General features: G+C 41.3%; 1 protein-coding gene across 3 annotated transcripts in view; it reads right to left on the reverse strand.

Moving 5' to 3' along the window:
• Positions 1-15224, reverse strand: part of NEK10 (NIMA related kinase 10) — a 347660-nt gene that overhangs the window by 229838 nt on the left and 102598 nt on the right. For all 3 annotated transcript variants that reach the window (XM_088463509.1, XM_088463508.1, XM_088463507.1), the window contains exons 13-18: positions 14418-14557; positions 13658-13719; positions 5696-5779; positions 938-1002; positions 238-340; positions 23-151 (exon numbers count right to left, since the gene is read on the reverse strand). In XM_088463509.1, coding sequence (XP_088319635.1) covers positions 23-151; positions 238-340; positions 938-1002; positions 5696-5779; positions 13658-13719; positions 14418-14557 — 583 coding nt within the window. The remainder of the gene's footprint in view (positions 1-22; positions 152-237; positions 341-937; positions 1003-5695; positions 5780-13657; positions 13720-14417; positions 14558-15224) is intronic.

Below are 15224 nucleotides of genomic sequence, written 5' to 3' on the forward strand. Positions count from 1 at the left end.
TAAAAAAATAAAAATAAATCACCTTATACACACTCCCAAAAGCTCCACTTCCAAGGTAATCTAAAATTGCATAGTTTCCAATAAATTTTGTGGGTGTTTTATTTTGATTGATGCCTTCAATGCCATCAGCGACTTGCTTCATTATATCTTCCTGAAAAGAGAGCCGCACAAGGCAAATTACGTGTGCCCAGATGACAACAATATTTTATTTTTTTTAACAGCATGTTAAGGACTTACTGTTAGTGAATTTAATTTAGATGCAAGGTCTTCATAAGCACCGATATCTCGAATGTAGTGTCCAATATCAATAAACATCTCAAATAAATCCGGTGGAAAAAACCTACAACACAATGTTTAAATTATATTATTTATATTTATCCAATGTAAATAAAATGTACATACAGATGTGTCTAGCCTCAATACACCACGTGGTGCGAGATGCCTGGTGCGAGTAAACAGCCAGGTCCTGTGTGACTCTGCTAGCGCAGGGCGTGTTGCTTGTGCCTTTTTGCTGAAAATGCGTCTTAGTTACAATGCAACGTACTAGGACTCATAAGGCGACTGTACTGATTAACTTGATATGCAACACTTAATATCTGTGTGTGACAGTCTGTAAATGGAACTTGGCGCGAAAAAGAGCTGCGGCCGCTGCATCATAGCACTTTCTATACAGATTCAGAGACTCACACGCACACAGATATACAAGTGTAGCATATTAATCAGCATAGTCTGGTGCGTTAACAATGTAGCACAGGATCTGGCATCCCAAGAGGGGCTGATTGGAATAACTGCAGTAATGATGTATGACACATCTGTAGTTATATTACTATGTTAAGCTAATATACAGGTTATACATTTAACATATAGCAGCACATCATATTGTATGCACATTATCTTTACTTTGATTTCTTTTTTCATATTTTATGTATTACCCTACCTTTTGAACAGATCTCGGTTTCTTTCCATGCTAAAAAGAAATCTTAATGCTCTGAAGGCATAACACTGTGAAACAAAAACAAAAGGCAGAGAAGCTAAAACATTTATGTCACAATAACACACACTAGCACTCAGCAGGATGCAACATAATAATCAGTTTCTGCCAAGTATGGCTTTCATAGTACTTAGTCTGTGATCTTGGACCATCTGCCTGTACATTCTCCTATGAGAGCTATAACTACCATCTGGATGTTTGTATCACAACTCTTCTATTTAGTGATATGTCACAATACAGTAGCTATACTTAATTATTTGTGGTCATGACATATGCAGCAAAATATATATTACATGGTTTGGCTCATGTATTCTGAACTGTATGGCACCTGTCAGAACAATCCAGATGGGAATGGTGATTGGGAAAATATTTATAAGTTAATGTTTTTCTTTCCACCCTAGAATTCATTTTTCCTCTCTGCAGTTTATGTTTTTTTTTGTTTTTTTTTAAATATACATTTTCCCTGAAGTATTCCATCAGAGAGTAGACAAGCTTAACAACATATTGTGAATGGATACAATAACTTAACATTACAGAGCAATTTTTGGTATGTTGGTACGTACAATAAGCTACAGCATAAAAACACAACGGGGAGTTCGCTTGCACACCACATTAAAGCCACCCATTATTCTGAATTACAACTCTGTAAGTAACAACATTGCTGAATGTCAAAAATATAAGTGTGTGTATTGGATGGTGGATGGAAGATATAACCAACCTCACCACCTATCCCTGGCACGTAATAATAAATCCATATAAGCTGCATGTGATATAGAGGCAATTGCACTGCCTCAAGCATGGAGAAAATAGTGGTATCACTGTACTGATTTGTGGTATATTCGATATAACTATAATGATTAATATATACAAATTATTATTGTTCATATATTTAAATATAAAAACAGTTTCTTTCGATTCATAAAGGAGGATTTTATAATTATTCACCATTATTTAATATTAATAAAACACTAATACTAATACATCAAAATAATAATAATAATAATAATACATCAATAAAAAGAAACATAAATAGGATCCTATTTTTTTATTAATATTTCTATCAAACCCAGCAGCAAACTGTAGCTGAAGGTGCTGCTACAAATATTAAGTAGTTCAAGAGGATTATGCAATTGTAGCATTTAATAATAATTAGCTATACTGTAGCAATAGCAAAATGCACTTTTTCAAAAAGTTCGCACACATACAGGTATTCAAAGGTCCAATTAGGAGGGGAATGTCCTCCATAAGTATAAAAATTAAAAAAGGCCCCAAATTAGCTTACCTATTGAGGGTACATGGCAGCAGTAGGTTACTGCGTACAAGTTGCCCGCTGGAAACAAGCAAGTACTATTGTAGACATTCGTAAATATGTGATATGGTAGATATAGGTAAAGTGGTTATATAACTTTCCCAGATCTCACAGAATAAGTAAGTGAATTTTTCCTTTACCCATATTTCCACCCCATCCATTCTGAATACATAGGCTAATTTTTACTTGAACACAAACATGGTAGGGAGAACTCTCCCTGCTGCACTGTTTGCCAGTAATAATGTTTTGCCCCCTATTGTAATACTCTGGCCTTCTGGAAAGACAACCAGTATCTCCCACTCAGGACCAAAAGGTACATAAATAACTAGCCCACTTTCAGTGTATGTCATTGGCCTGGACAAAAAAACCCTGATTAAAGGACAGTCCCAAAGACAGTGGTAAATGAGAATACTTAGGGCACTGGCATGATACTGTATAAGCCCATTAAGTGAGCCTAAATTGGCACAACTGTATTCTGCAGAGGATGTTTAGAAAATGTTCAATATAGGTATACACAGTGAAAAGGCCGCGAGAGACATGACTAGTTTGTAAACATCTAAAATAAATGTAAAAAGCCTAGTTGGGTGTGGCTAACAGCGAACCCCTGTATAGATGTGCCCCTCTGTATCTAGGAGGTGAGTACATTTAACTGCAATGTAATGATGTGCTTGGCATATATGCTAGTGTTAGGGACCTGCAGAAAAATGGGGTCCCTTGATGCTGGGCTGCAGGCTTAAATGCTTTGATCAAATCATGACAAAATCCCCTTTGTTTTATTTGCTGCACACACATAAATTTGAGGTATATTATTGTTAGCACCAATAGCAAAAGTTTTTCTATCTAAGGATGGGAACTGAGGCAATCCTTGTGTAATATCAGTTTTAGCACTGAAGTGATCAAGTTAATCGGAATCTGTATGAAATACCGCCGGCCGCATGGCCAGAGGTTCGATTCCCGGCAGCGCCTGGCCGACAAAAGCAGAGTTCCTGGCAGCGGAAGCCCGACAGCGCTGGAAATCCCGATCGTCGATAGGTAAGTACTTACTAATCTAACCTAACCCCCTAACCCTCCTTAGGGGTGCCTAACCCTAACCTCTCCCCCCCAAGTGCCTGACCCTAATCCCCCCTCTAAGTGCCTAACCCTAACCCCGCCCTTCCCCGTTGCCTAAACCTAAGTCCCCCGAGGGGTGCCTAACCCTGTCCCCCCCGGGGGTGCCTAACCCTAACCCTCCCTCCGCCTAGCCTAACCCTAACCCTCCCGAGGGGGTGCTTAACCCTAAGTCCCCCCCGGGTGCCCTAAACCTAACCCTCCCCGCCTGTGGCTGTCCGCTCGCGGCACCCGGCATCCCTTCGATCAGGATGCCGGGCGCCAGTATCCCGGCGTCGGGGAAATGTCAGGCGTCTACATCTAGATGCCCGGCATTTCACCCTCACCGGGATATGAAAGTCGGGAAGCCGGCTGTTGGTATTAAGGTGGCCGGCTTCCCGATTGTATACCAGTTAATCTCCTAGAAAGGTGTTATGTACACTAATGACCTTGTGCTGGGGAGGATTCTGATTGGTCTAAGGGATTTTTCCATTGCACATCTGAGAAGAGGCTTATAGTTGTACTTATGTAGGGTTATGATTGCAGCATGATCTCTAAAATTCATTCTCTATAACTTCAGTACATGTGAAGGGATGTTTAACAGCTTTACCGGTGAATTGTGCAATAGTATTCAATCCTTGCACACACCAAAGTGCAAAGGGGTGAGAAGCCAGACCTCCTTGGAATTCAGGATTTTAAATAAAGAGTACATATAATAATTTATGAGTATTCACTGTATTTATGTCTTTAAGGGCGTGAATCAGTCACAAGTAGGCGTGGCCACATCTTCGTCTTTTGCTGCAGCTTGTCTGCATCTTATGCTAATGCCCCAACTGAGGCACCCACATGCAGCTCCTTGCGCCGGTGGAAATCCACCTAGGTGCGTTTTTAGACGAACCCTCGGTGCACCATTGGACGCACCAACAAAACTTACGACAGATGCAATTTCTCTGTCTAAACATGGCGCCCTGTATGAGCAGTTCTCTGTCTTTAAACACAGCCGCTGTTAGCAACACACCCGTGTCTGCCTAACCACCCCCTGTTACTTCCCAAGCATACACACTAAAATAACAACTAAAAATACACACTCCCTGCATCCAAACTTCTTCTGCATCTCCGTGCGGGAACCATCAGGATGTATTCACACAGTGTATACAACATCAACCAACTGCATATAAACATTGCATGCGGTTAGTATCCACCTCTGAATCAGGCATAAATGTGCCCGAGTAAGGGATTTTCCTGTGTATTCTCCTGGTCATGGTTGTAGAGGATATTTACGGTCAGAGCCGTAACTATACCTTTTGGTGCCCTGTGCCATAAAGAGCTTTGGCGCCCCCCTCATTTTTCAAAGGGACATAATGCACCCAAAAAAAGGGGAATGGCCTCATGGGGAAGGGCCAGGGAAGAGACAGGAGAGGCCAGGAGATGCTGGGGATGAAATAAGAGGAAGCTACAAGTGAGAATGATAATAAACAGAAATTTGACAGGCCCAAACAGCGCCCTCTGCCCTGTGGTGCCCTGTGCGATGGCACCAGCCGCACTACCCTAGCTACGACCCTGTTTACGGTCTAAGGGGTCTATGTACTAAAGCTTGATGAGAGATAAAAAGTTTTAACCAATCAGCTCCTATCTGTCATTTTTCAAACACAGCTTGTAAAATGTAAGTTAGAAGCTGATTGGATAGTGCTTTATCTCTCACAATTTCTCTCTCCAATCTTTGACAAAAACCCCCCTAGGTGTTCAATAAAGTTTGTTTTCAGTGCAGTGCTGGTATATCTCCTTCACTAAGGGGCCCATTTATCAACATGTTTTATCACATGCACCATGTTTTATCATATGCAACATGTTTTATCATATGCACATGTTTTAAATCTTGTTGCGTATGATAAATGGTGCTCAAGCCAATGAGCCCCCAAATGTAATTTTTCAAAAATAAGACAGAAAGGAGTTGATTGGCTGGTGCATTATTATTGTACAGATTTAAAACTTGATGAGTATGATAAAACTCATTGAAAAATGGGCCCCTTAGTCAGTTGCAATAGTATATCAATGCATCCGCATAGCTATAATTAGTAATATTGGGGATATTTATACCCGCATTATTTCCCGGGTGGTATACTTTTTGCAGGCTAACTTTTAAGCAGCCACTTTTCCAAATAATATTTGCAATATAAAGAATTGATAAGTTTTGTATTTTGCAGAGTGAGAAATATGGGGTAGGATTGAAGCAGGTACTGTATAGTATGGTAGTTATATAAAAACATGAATATGCCTTGTGCAGTGTATGTAACTGAAGATATTCTTACCTGTAACAAAGTAGACTTGCTTCTAATACAATCATGTTGTCTGTTTGGTAAAATCATCCTACCAATAATGTAAACACCATTTTCCTACATAGAGAATAGAAAAAAATATATATATACAAATCAGTATTTTCTAATATTGTAATGTGTGACAGCATACTGTGTTATTAAATAGTGATTTTAACACCTTTAAATCTTTGCAATGCTGGATGAGACACAACATTGTTTATATTAAATGTGAGACACTCGCTGGGTACACACTTGCGGATCAACTCTGTAGATCAGATAAATTCCATGACCCGATAACATTATTACCTGATCTGTGTGTACTCTGTACACACTGAGCCATTTTTAGCTCAGTGTGTGATTTCTTCAATGGGTTTGGGAGCTCATGGCCGGAATATTTTAGCAGGACATAAAATCCTGGTCTCCCGATTCGATCGCTGTATTAGCATTTGTAACCATTTATCAGCTAACGCTCCTGCATACACACTATACAATTATTGGCCCGATCATAAAAAATTCAGCTGATCAGCCCAAAAATTGTATAGTGTATACCCAGCTTTAAGTCTACTTACCACAGTATTATTGTTGCAATTGATAAAACAACAGCATTTTAAAACATCATCAACAGATGTCTACTATTGTTAACCCAATTGCATTAATTGCTTTATTATAATTTCATTAATTCAAGCACCACTATTTGTGCTATTCCTTCTTTTCATTTTTCCAGTTTGTTTTCTTGTTTAACCACCATCTGTCTTTTTTTTACCACCCCTCCCGGTGAGTTATCAGCCTGTCCTAAAGTCTCTGTCAGTGTATGTGATATCAACCCTCCTGCAATCATACTCTGAACTTTATTCATTCAACTTATTTAAATGTAGGCGATATCTTAAAATGTTGCAATAGTCATTACCTATTTTTGTGATGTTGTTAGTGAATCATAGTTTATGATGGCATACTGGGCTGTTGTTTACATAGTCAAACACAAGGCAATTTAACACCTTAGGTCAGCTGGACATGTCTCAGATGTAGCCTGTGTTAATCAGCCACAGTATATCTTACTAGTCACATCTAAGAGAGCTGGGCTCAAATGAGCTGGGCATCCCATGCACGAAGTATCCAAAATGAACAGCTAAAAAACAGTTGAACAAACATTGAACAACATCAAAAAGCAGGTAATTTCTAAATGCAAACTATAAGTATTTGTATTCTAAGGATTTTCTCTTTTTATTCTAAATCACCATGTACCAAATAATATTAATTCTTATTTCACTCCATGGCATGTTCTCTAAGGTTATTACATCCTTTACTCTCCCTGCAGCTCGCCCCTCTGTACACATTGCAGCCTCAATAATCTGCTCCCTTCTTGTGAACACACATGAGCTATTTACTTATCTTTCTAAATTGACCATAACATCCACAACCTGTCGCCATAATAAACGTTTATACAAAACCCAGAACTATATTTATATCTCTCTCCTTCTACTTCTATTAGCTGGTGACATATCACCAAATCCAGGCCCTATACACATGCCCTACTCCCAGGGGGGCCGAGAGGGGGGGGGGTACAGTTTACCCAGGCCCGGGCTTCCAGAGGGGCATTGGCGGGGGCCCGGGTCTGGCGCCGCCCCACCTCACTTCCTCCCTCCCCCTCTGCAGCAGCCCAGCACACAGCGTGTGCTGGGCTGCAGTGGGAGATTGCTTGCGGCTACAGCAATCTCCTATGCCTGAAGGGGGGAGCGATCACACTGATCGCGCCCCCCACTGGCTTTGCACCGGGCTGAGGGGCTCACAGCGCCCCCTCCCCGGAGCTGCAAAACAAAAAATTTTTTCAAGGGGGCGTGGCCACGCCTGCTGCAATTAGACCACGCCCCCTCTTTACCGGGCCCCCGCGTGGCTCTCTACGCCTTTGCCTACTCCCAATGCAATATAAATACAGCAAGCCTCAGACATATCACATGCCTCCCATCACCCTCCAAAATACTGAAATGTGCCTTATGGAATGCACGCTCTGTCTGCAACAAACTAACATCCATCCATTACCTCTTTATTTCAAATAACCTCAATTTCCTGGCATTAACAGAAACATGACTCACACAAACAGACACTTCCTCCCCTGTAGCGCTCTCACCTGGGGCAGGATGCACTAATACTTACCGCCGGACATTGCAAATGTACAGATCGCATATGCACTAACATATGCGATCTGTACAGTAAGAGCTGTCCTTTGCGATCTCTCCTACACAGTGGACTTCCGGGTTTATGACCCGGGAGTGCATCTGCGCACTTCCGGGTTTATGACCCGGGAGTCCATCTGCGCATGTGCAGACTGACGTGGCCGCAAAGGCAAAAGCTGGCGTTACCCTCCACATCGCAGCCCGGTGGCTAGCAGAATGATGCATACGAAAAATGCGGTAAACGTGGAGTTTACCGCATTTTTCGCTTACTGCATCCCGCCCATGGTGATCTACACTTCACACACACACACCTCCAGGGCTGCTTATAGTAAAGGAGGTGGAGTAGGAATATTACTGTCCCAATCTTTTACATATACAGTTATTCCACAGGTAACATCCATTACATTTACATCATTTGAAGTACATTCTATTAGGACTTTCACTCCTTTCTCTCTGCGCATTGCTGCTATCTATCGTCCACCTGGACCACCCAATCAATTTCTGGAACATTTTTCTGCCTGGCTCCCTCACTTCCTATCCTCTGACATCTCCACCATTATTATGGGTGATTTCAATATCCCCATTGACAGTCCACAATCCCCTCATGCCTCCAAACTTCTCTCCTTAACATCCTCTCTTGGCCTCTCCCAATGGACTGACTCCTCTACTCATCAAGATGGCCACTGCCTTGATCTTGTATTTACCAGACTATGCTCAGTCCCTGATTTCACTAATTCTACTTTCCCTCTCTCAGATCATAACCTTGTCACCTGCACACTCTCCTCCATTACTTCAACCTCAATGCCAAGCAAATCAACCAAACCTCCTCAAACCCGCAGAGATATTAATGCTATTAATTTTGAACAACTATCCACCTCTCTGCAACAATCACTCTTACCTATTTCTAATTTCACTTCTCCTGAGACTGCTGTATCACATTTGAACCAGACCCTAGAACTAGCCGTTGATGAAGTAGCTCCAGCTACCCATCACATTCCGTGTAGACTTAGACGTCAACTGTGGCATTCCAAATTCACAAGAAACCTACAAAAACTCTCACGTAAAGTAGAACGTCAGTGGTGAAAGTCTCATACCCCAAGTGACTTCCTCACATATATGACGATCTATCACTCTTATCGTAAAGCACTGGATAATGCCAAACAGACATATTTCCAATCTGTTATCTCTGCCCAAGCCTCTAACCCCAAGCGACTTTTTTATACATTTAAATCACTTCTTACCTCTCCTTCACCCAACCCACCTGCTACTATCAGTGCACAAGATCTTGCTTGCTATATCAAGAACAAGATTGATAATATCCGAAATGAAATGGTATGCACTTCCTCAGCCAGGGTCTTGTTCAGTTCCCTACCTGAACCCAGTGGCACCTTCTCATCATTTGACCCCACTAATGAAGATGAAGTATCTACACTCTTCTCATCCTCCTACTCTACTACCTCTCCTCTTGATCCTATACCCTCACAAATCAGTAAAGTCTGTCTCCTGTGCTCATTCCACACTTAAATAAAATCTGTAATCTCTCTATCTCTACTGGTATCTTTCCATCACTGTTCAAGCATGTGGTGATCACTCTCATTTTGAAAAAAAAACTACATTTTGACCCTAACTCTCTTTCAAATTATCATCCTATCTCCCAGCTACCTTGCCCCTCCAAGCTTCTGGAGAGACTTGCCTACACTCGCCTAACACACTTTCTTAACACCCACAACTTATTGGACCCACTTCAGTCAGGCTTTCGTTCCCAACACTCCACTGAGACAGCACTGACTAAGGTAGTAAATGATCTAGTCACTGCCAAGGCTAAATGCCATTATTCACTTCTAATTCTTCTAGATCTCTCTGCTGCCTTTGACACTGTTGACCACTCTGTTCTCATACAAACACTACAATCCCTAGGTCTTCAAGACACAGCCCTTTCTTGGTTCTCATCCTACCTATCTAATCGCTCTTTGACTGTTCGCTTTTCTGATTCTACCTCCACTTCGCTACCTCTATCAGTTGGAGTACCACAAGGCTCAGTATTAGGTCCTCTGCTTTTCTCAATATATACCATCTCTCTTGGCAAACAAATCAGCTCTTTTGGTTTTCAGTATCATCTGTAAGCGGACAATACTCAAATTTACCTATCTTCCCCAGATTTGTCACAATCTGTGCTGGTCAGTGTCACTGAATGTCTCTCTGCCATTTCATCTTGGATGTCATCTCGCCACCTCAAACTTAATATATCCAAAACAGAATGAATTATATTTCCACCGGCCAATAGTAGTTACCAACCTGATATCTCTATTACTGTTGACAACTCGACAATCAACCCCACCCCACAAGCTCGCTGCCTAGGTGTCATCCTTGACTCTGAACTGTCTTTTGTTCCCCATATTCAATCTGTCTCTAAATCCTGTTACATACATCTAAAAAACATATCCAAACTTCGACCATATCTTATGCAAGACACTGCAAAAACTCTAATACATGTACTCATTATTTCCCGTATTGACTATTGCAATAGTCTCCTTATTGGTGTTCCCAAAAACAGGCTCTCCCACTACAATCCATTTTGAATGCAGCTGCGAGGCTGATCTGTCTCACCAAACGTTCAGTGTCTGCTGATCCACTCTCTCAGTCCCTTCATTGGTTGCCAGTCTTCTACCGTATTCGATTTAAAATACTTACACTCACACATAAAGCTGTGTGACACTAAACCACACCAATATACATTTCTTCCCATGCATGGTTACAGGACTTTTTTCGGGCTGCGTCCACCCTGTGGAATGCCCTCCACGCATGATAAGACTTTCCACTAGTTTCCAAACATTCAAGCATTCTCTGAATACTCACCTCTACAGACAAGCTTATCAGATTCCAGGACCGCCCACCTAACCTTTTATAGCTCCCTCTCTAACTCTCTTCTTATAGTAAACACCTATCACATCTTCTCTTTCTTCAATTTAACATCCTCCTAACCCTAGGCCAACTTTCCAGTGTGATTGGATTATACAGCCAACCAAGAACATCTGCAATCGGGCTGGACCAACTTGCAATATGTAGCACCTATCCTTGTGTATCAACACCTATTTCCCTATAGATTGTAAACTTGCGAGCAGGGCCCTCTTACCCTTATGTATGTCTTTTATGTTTGTATGTATGTCTTTTACAACCCAGTATAATGTTAATGTTGATTCAAATTGTAAAGCGCAACGGAATTTGTTGGGCTATATAAGAAACTGTTAATAAATAATAATAATAATAATAATAATAATAATAATATTAATAATAATAAATTTGTCCTTCCACCCCCCTGCTTCTGAATTTGCAGTCCCCTTTTCTTGTTTTAATTCTTATTTTTGTCTGCCGTCAAGTGCTGCTTGTGGTTTTCCCTTTTATACCCTCATTGGCTTTATAGCTATTACCAATTGGCAGGGGGTCCTTCTTCTTAAAGGGTGGGGTCTCCAACTTGCTTGTCACAGCTCATGATGGGGCGGGTGTGTTTACTCAAGATATTTCTGTCTCAGGGTATTAATAAGATTCATCCTTAGGGTTGGCTGTGGTCCATATTCACGGAAATGAGAATTTGAATTGTGGAGTTTTGCATGCCACCAGTTGTGAGATTCGAACTGCGGCTGTTTGCTCACAAAGACTGTCATGATGGGTGCTTCTGGATCAGGTGATTGTGTTTCCCCTCCTTTGCGAGGCAATCTTTATTTCGTTTGCTTCTAGTGCTGTCACCTATATTTTCTGTTTTGGCAGCTTGGCCACACAATATAATGCATTTGTGCTCTCAGAAGTTTAAGGGAAATGGTAAAAGGACCAAGCCTACAGGATGAGGTAGTGTTCAAGTGTGTAAGTGATCCATTTATTCACCCACCAATGGAGGGCTTTTGAGTTTCTCAACTCACTGTGTGATCCCTAAAAAGGGAACTACAGGTTTATTCAGCACCTGGCTCACCTTATAGTTGATTTGGTTAATGATATTAATCCTGATTTCTGTCAGGTTGAGCATCAGTGTCTTGGTGAGGCATTGTGTTCGATTCAAGGTTTTGACAAAAGAGCTCTCTCAGCTAAGGCTGACATTGAGCTGGATTTATGTCTTATCACTTTGAACTCTGGGTCTGCCTTTAAACCAGATATCCAGAGCAGAAAGCGTTGTTCTCTGTGTCTCCTGCGCAAGTCCAGAAATTGCTTGACATACTTTGGGGTCTGAAGAGCATTACTTAATGTTTCATCCTATGGAAATCCTAATGGCCTGTGAAGTCTAGGAGGTTTTTTAAATGGTTTTAATCTTCACCTGGATTTCCTTGTTCCTAGCTAGGCCAGCTTTCTTAAGGTTTGTAATTTGTGTTACTGAATGAGTGTTTTATGTGAGGGAGTTTTCTATTACAGATGTTCCAGGAGACCCTTGGAAGGGTTGAATGATGGATCATTCTTTTGCACTTCTGGCTGAATGGCATGACGACACTCGACAGTGTTAGCAATTACTGTAATGCAAAAGTCAAATTTTCCATATAAAAAGATAGGAAATACACAATCACATCTGTCATTTACTGGTTTACCAGTTTTTTTAATTTTATTATGCCACACCCACCATCCAGTGGTGTTTGAAGGGAGCCCATATGCTGTCATCACAGGGCTAGTTTTTCTCAAGAGGTGCATGCAGCTCTCAGCTACATATTTACATCCGGTGGGTTGTATTCTGAACATGTGAAAAAACAGGACACTGACTAGCAGTGACTAGTGTCTAAAAATGTTAGTTTCGTTTTTCAGGTACTCAGGGACATATGCAATTAGTCCTCGGCTAATTGACGGCGCTGACCAACTCAATTAGTGCCCGATGCCCTGCACGTTAATTACCAGAGGATGCAGTTTTCCATTTCTCAAATCTGTGTAAATATGCACTTGTGGTAATTAACGTGCAGGGAAATCTATCAGATTCAGTGGGTTACCGCACGTTACCAGAGGTTTTGCCACACAGGGAAAAGCCCAGAGCATTCCCCACACAGTAAAACTCGTGCCTAATATGTCCCACAGCCTCTATTGCATATGTTGATTTGCAACTCGCCAGAAAACTGCAGTTTTTGCAAATTCGTGGAATATTGCATTAGAGCCTACTGTATATGTCTCATTATACTTAGCTTGTAAGTTCTTGCGACTAGGACCACCTACTCATCTTCAGTTTCATTATTTGTTACTAGAATAACAAGCCCGTCCTCGCTTTGGCCAATCCTACCCCTTCTCTAGTGTTCCGCGTACCCGCACCTGCTCCATCGTGGCTCCGTCCAAATCCGCCCCTTCGTCCACACTTCCCCACATTGCTTTTACCGGTGGCTTCGTCCCGACCCCTCCCTCCCGCAGCTTCGACCCGCAACCCCCTCCCCAATCCTCCTCACTACCATACATAACCTGGTGGCTAGTCTGTCTCCCTCGCAGTAGGACCTGTTGGGGTGCGCAACAAGGGTTCTACTGCACACGCATTGAAGAGATGGGACACATCTTCTACAATTATTATGTAGGTTGTACTTGTTAATCATGATACTTTTCCTCATGACTCAAAATCACTGTGCAATATGTTGCCACAATATACAGGATAACAATAAAATTAATAGTACAAAAAATACTGTTCATTAGCAACTTTATTGTGAGTATTATGTAATGTGAAATAATACAAAAAGTAAAAATGTGTTATAAAATCTTAAATACTAATATATCTAAAATATTATACGTATAGCAGTAGATGCTGACAAATATTTTGTACAGAGAAATGTTACTATACCTGAACTACTTGATGGGCATTGGTGTCATTGAGCACAAGTTCAGTAAGAGCTGCACAGCAGGCTAGAATGACAAAGCAGACATTGTATGCATTTTATGTTCAGTAAAGATGCATTATGACCATTGGCGGATTTTACCTAGGGGCTGCAGCCCTCCCCTCCCAGTAAAATACACCACTTTTATCTCATTAGTTTTGTTTGATTTTAATTCTTTTAAATATACTACAACCAACAGACATATGGTGTGTGCATACACACAGAGCAATCAGACAGCGATATCGATCATTCAGCACACCACCACTCACCAACGACTATAGCGACCCGCGGTCAACGATCGCAGGTCCCTATAGTAACCTGGTCGTTATCGACCAGGTTGGCAGGCATGCAGGGGTGATGAACGATATCGCTATCGCCCATACGTGCCCACGCATCGCAGGTCGTTGGGCACCGAAAAAAGCACGATATAAACGATATGATCGATATCGTTCATATCGTTCATTTTAATCGTACCGTGTGTACGCACCTATACACAGATGACAGAGCCTACATTAGAGAGGGCAGAGAATAATATACAATATCATCATCCTAAAGTGTGACATAGGTTGACATTAGGGCCAGCCTGATGGGATGAGAAGAAAAATTACTGCACTTTACTACATTTCCATTTGTTTTATAAGTAATACTGTATTTTATTGCACTTTATTGGGTTAACACAGCGATCTGACTATTTTTCATTGCACATAAAAAATAAATGATTTTTACCTGCTTGGAGTGAGAGGGTATTTTCTTGTATTTCTCTAGGGCTCAAGTCTTCAGATAAATAAAGATGCTGGATGCGGCCTGCAGCATTTGCACTTGACAAGCTCCCAATGGAAGAACGATCAGAAACTAGATACTGCTCCCTGGAAGAATGTAAAAGTGATAGATTACAAATGGGATGATGTTAAACAAGAGATATCACTGACATCTTCTTATAAATAATGGCAAAGATGTTGCATTGTTACTAAAGTACTAAATTTACCCAAACAGAACTTTACAATGTTCTTGTATTTACGTGTTTGAGAAAATAAAGTTGCTTTATTTATACATGATTCATATGAATTATTTATCAGACAAACATTTCATTTAGTGGTATATTTTATATTTGGTCTACCCAAAATACATTAAAACACAGAGGGCCTGATTCAGAGCCGGACGCTATTTGCGCTCGCACGTTCTGAAAAAGGGGCCGGCTATTTAAATTGAGCGCTCGCTCTTTGCGGTCTGTTGACGCCTCTATGTCTGAGCGAGCGAACGAAACATGTGCTCGCTATTTTGTAAAGACGCCCCCTGGCCGCTCGCATCCTACGTCATCTCCGCTATTTATTAGATTAATCGAGTACATCGAAAGGCATCTGAACTGCTCGCAGTGCTTGTGGTAGAATTTTCCTACCGCAATCATGCGAACAGTTCAGGCTAAGAAACAACCAAGTGACGTGGTCGATGACGCTGCTTTATTAATTATGCACACCCTTAAAACGCCCGTTTTGCCCGTTTGGCACGCCTGCGTTCGGATCACCACTCACAAAC

This window comes from Taudactylus pleione, unplaced genomic scaffold (assembly GCF_031769625.1).
Source record: "Taudactylus pleione unplaced genomic scaffold, aTauple2 ptg000053l, whole genome shotgun sequence".
Classification (NCBI taxonomy): domain Eukaryota; kingdom Metazoa; phylum Chordata; class Amphibia; order Anura; family Myobatrachidae; genus Taudactylus; species Taudactylus pleione.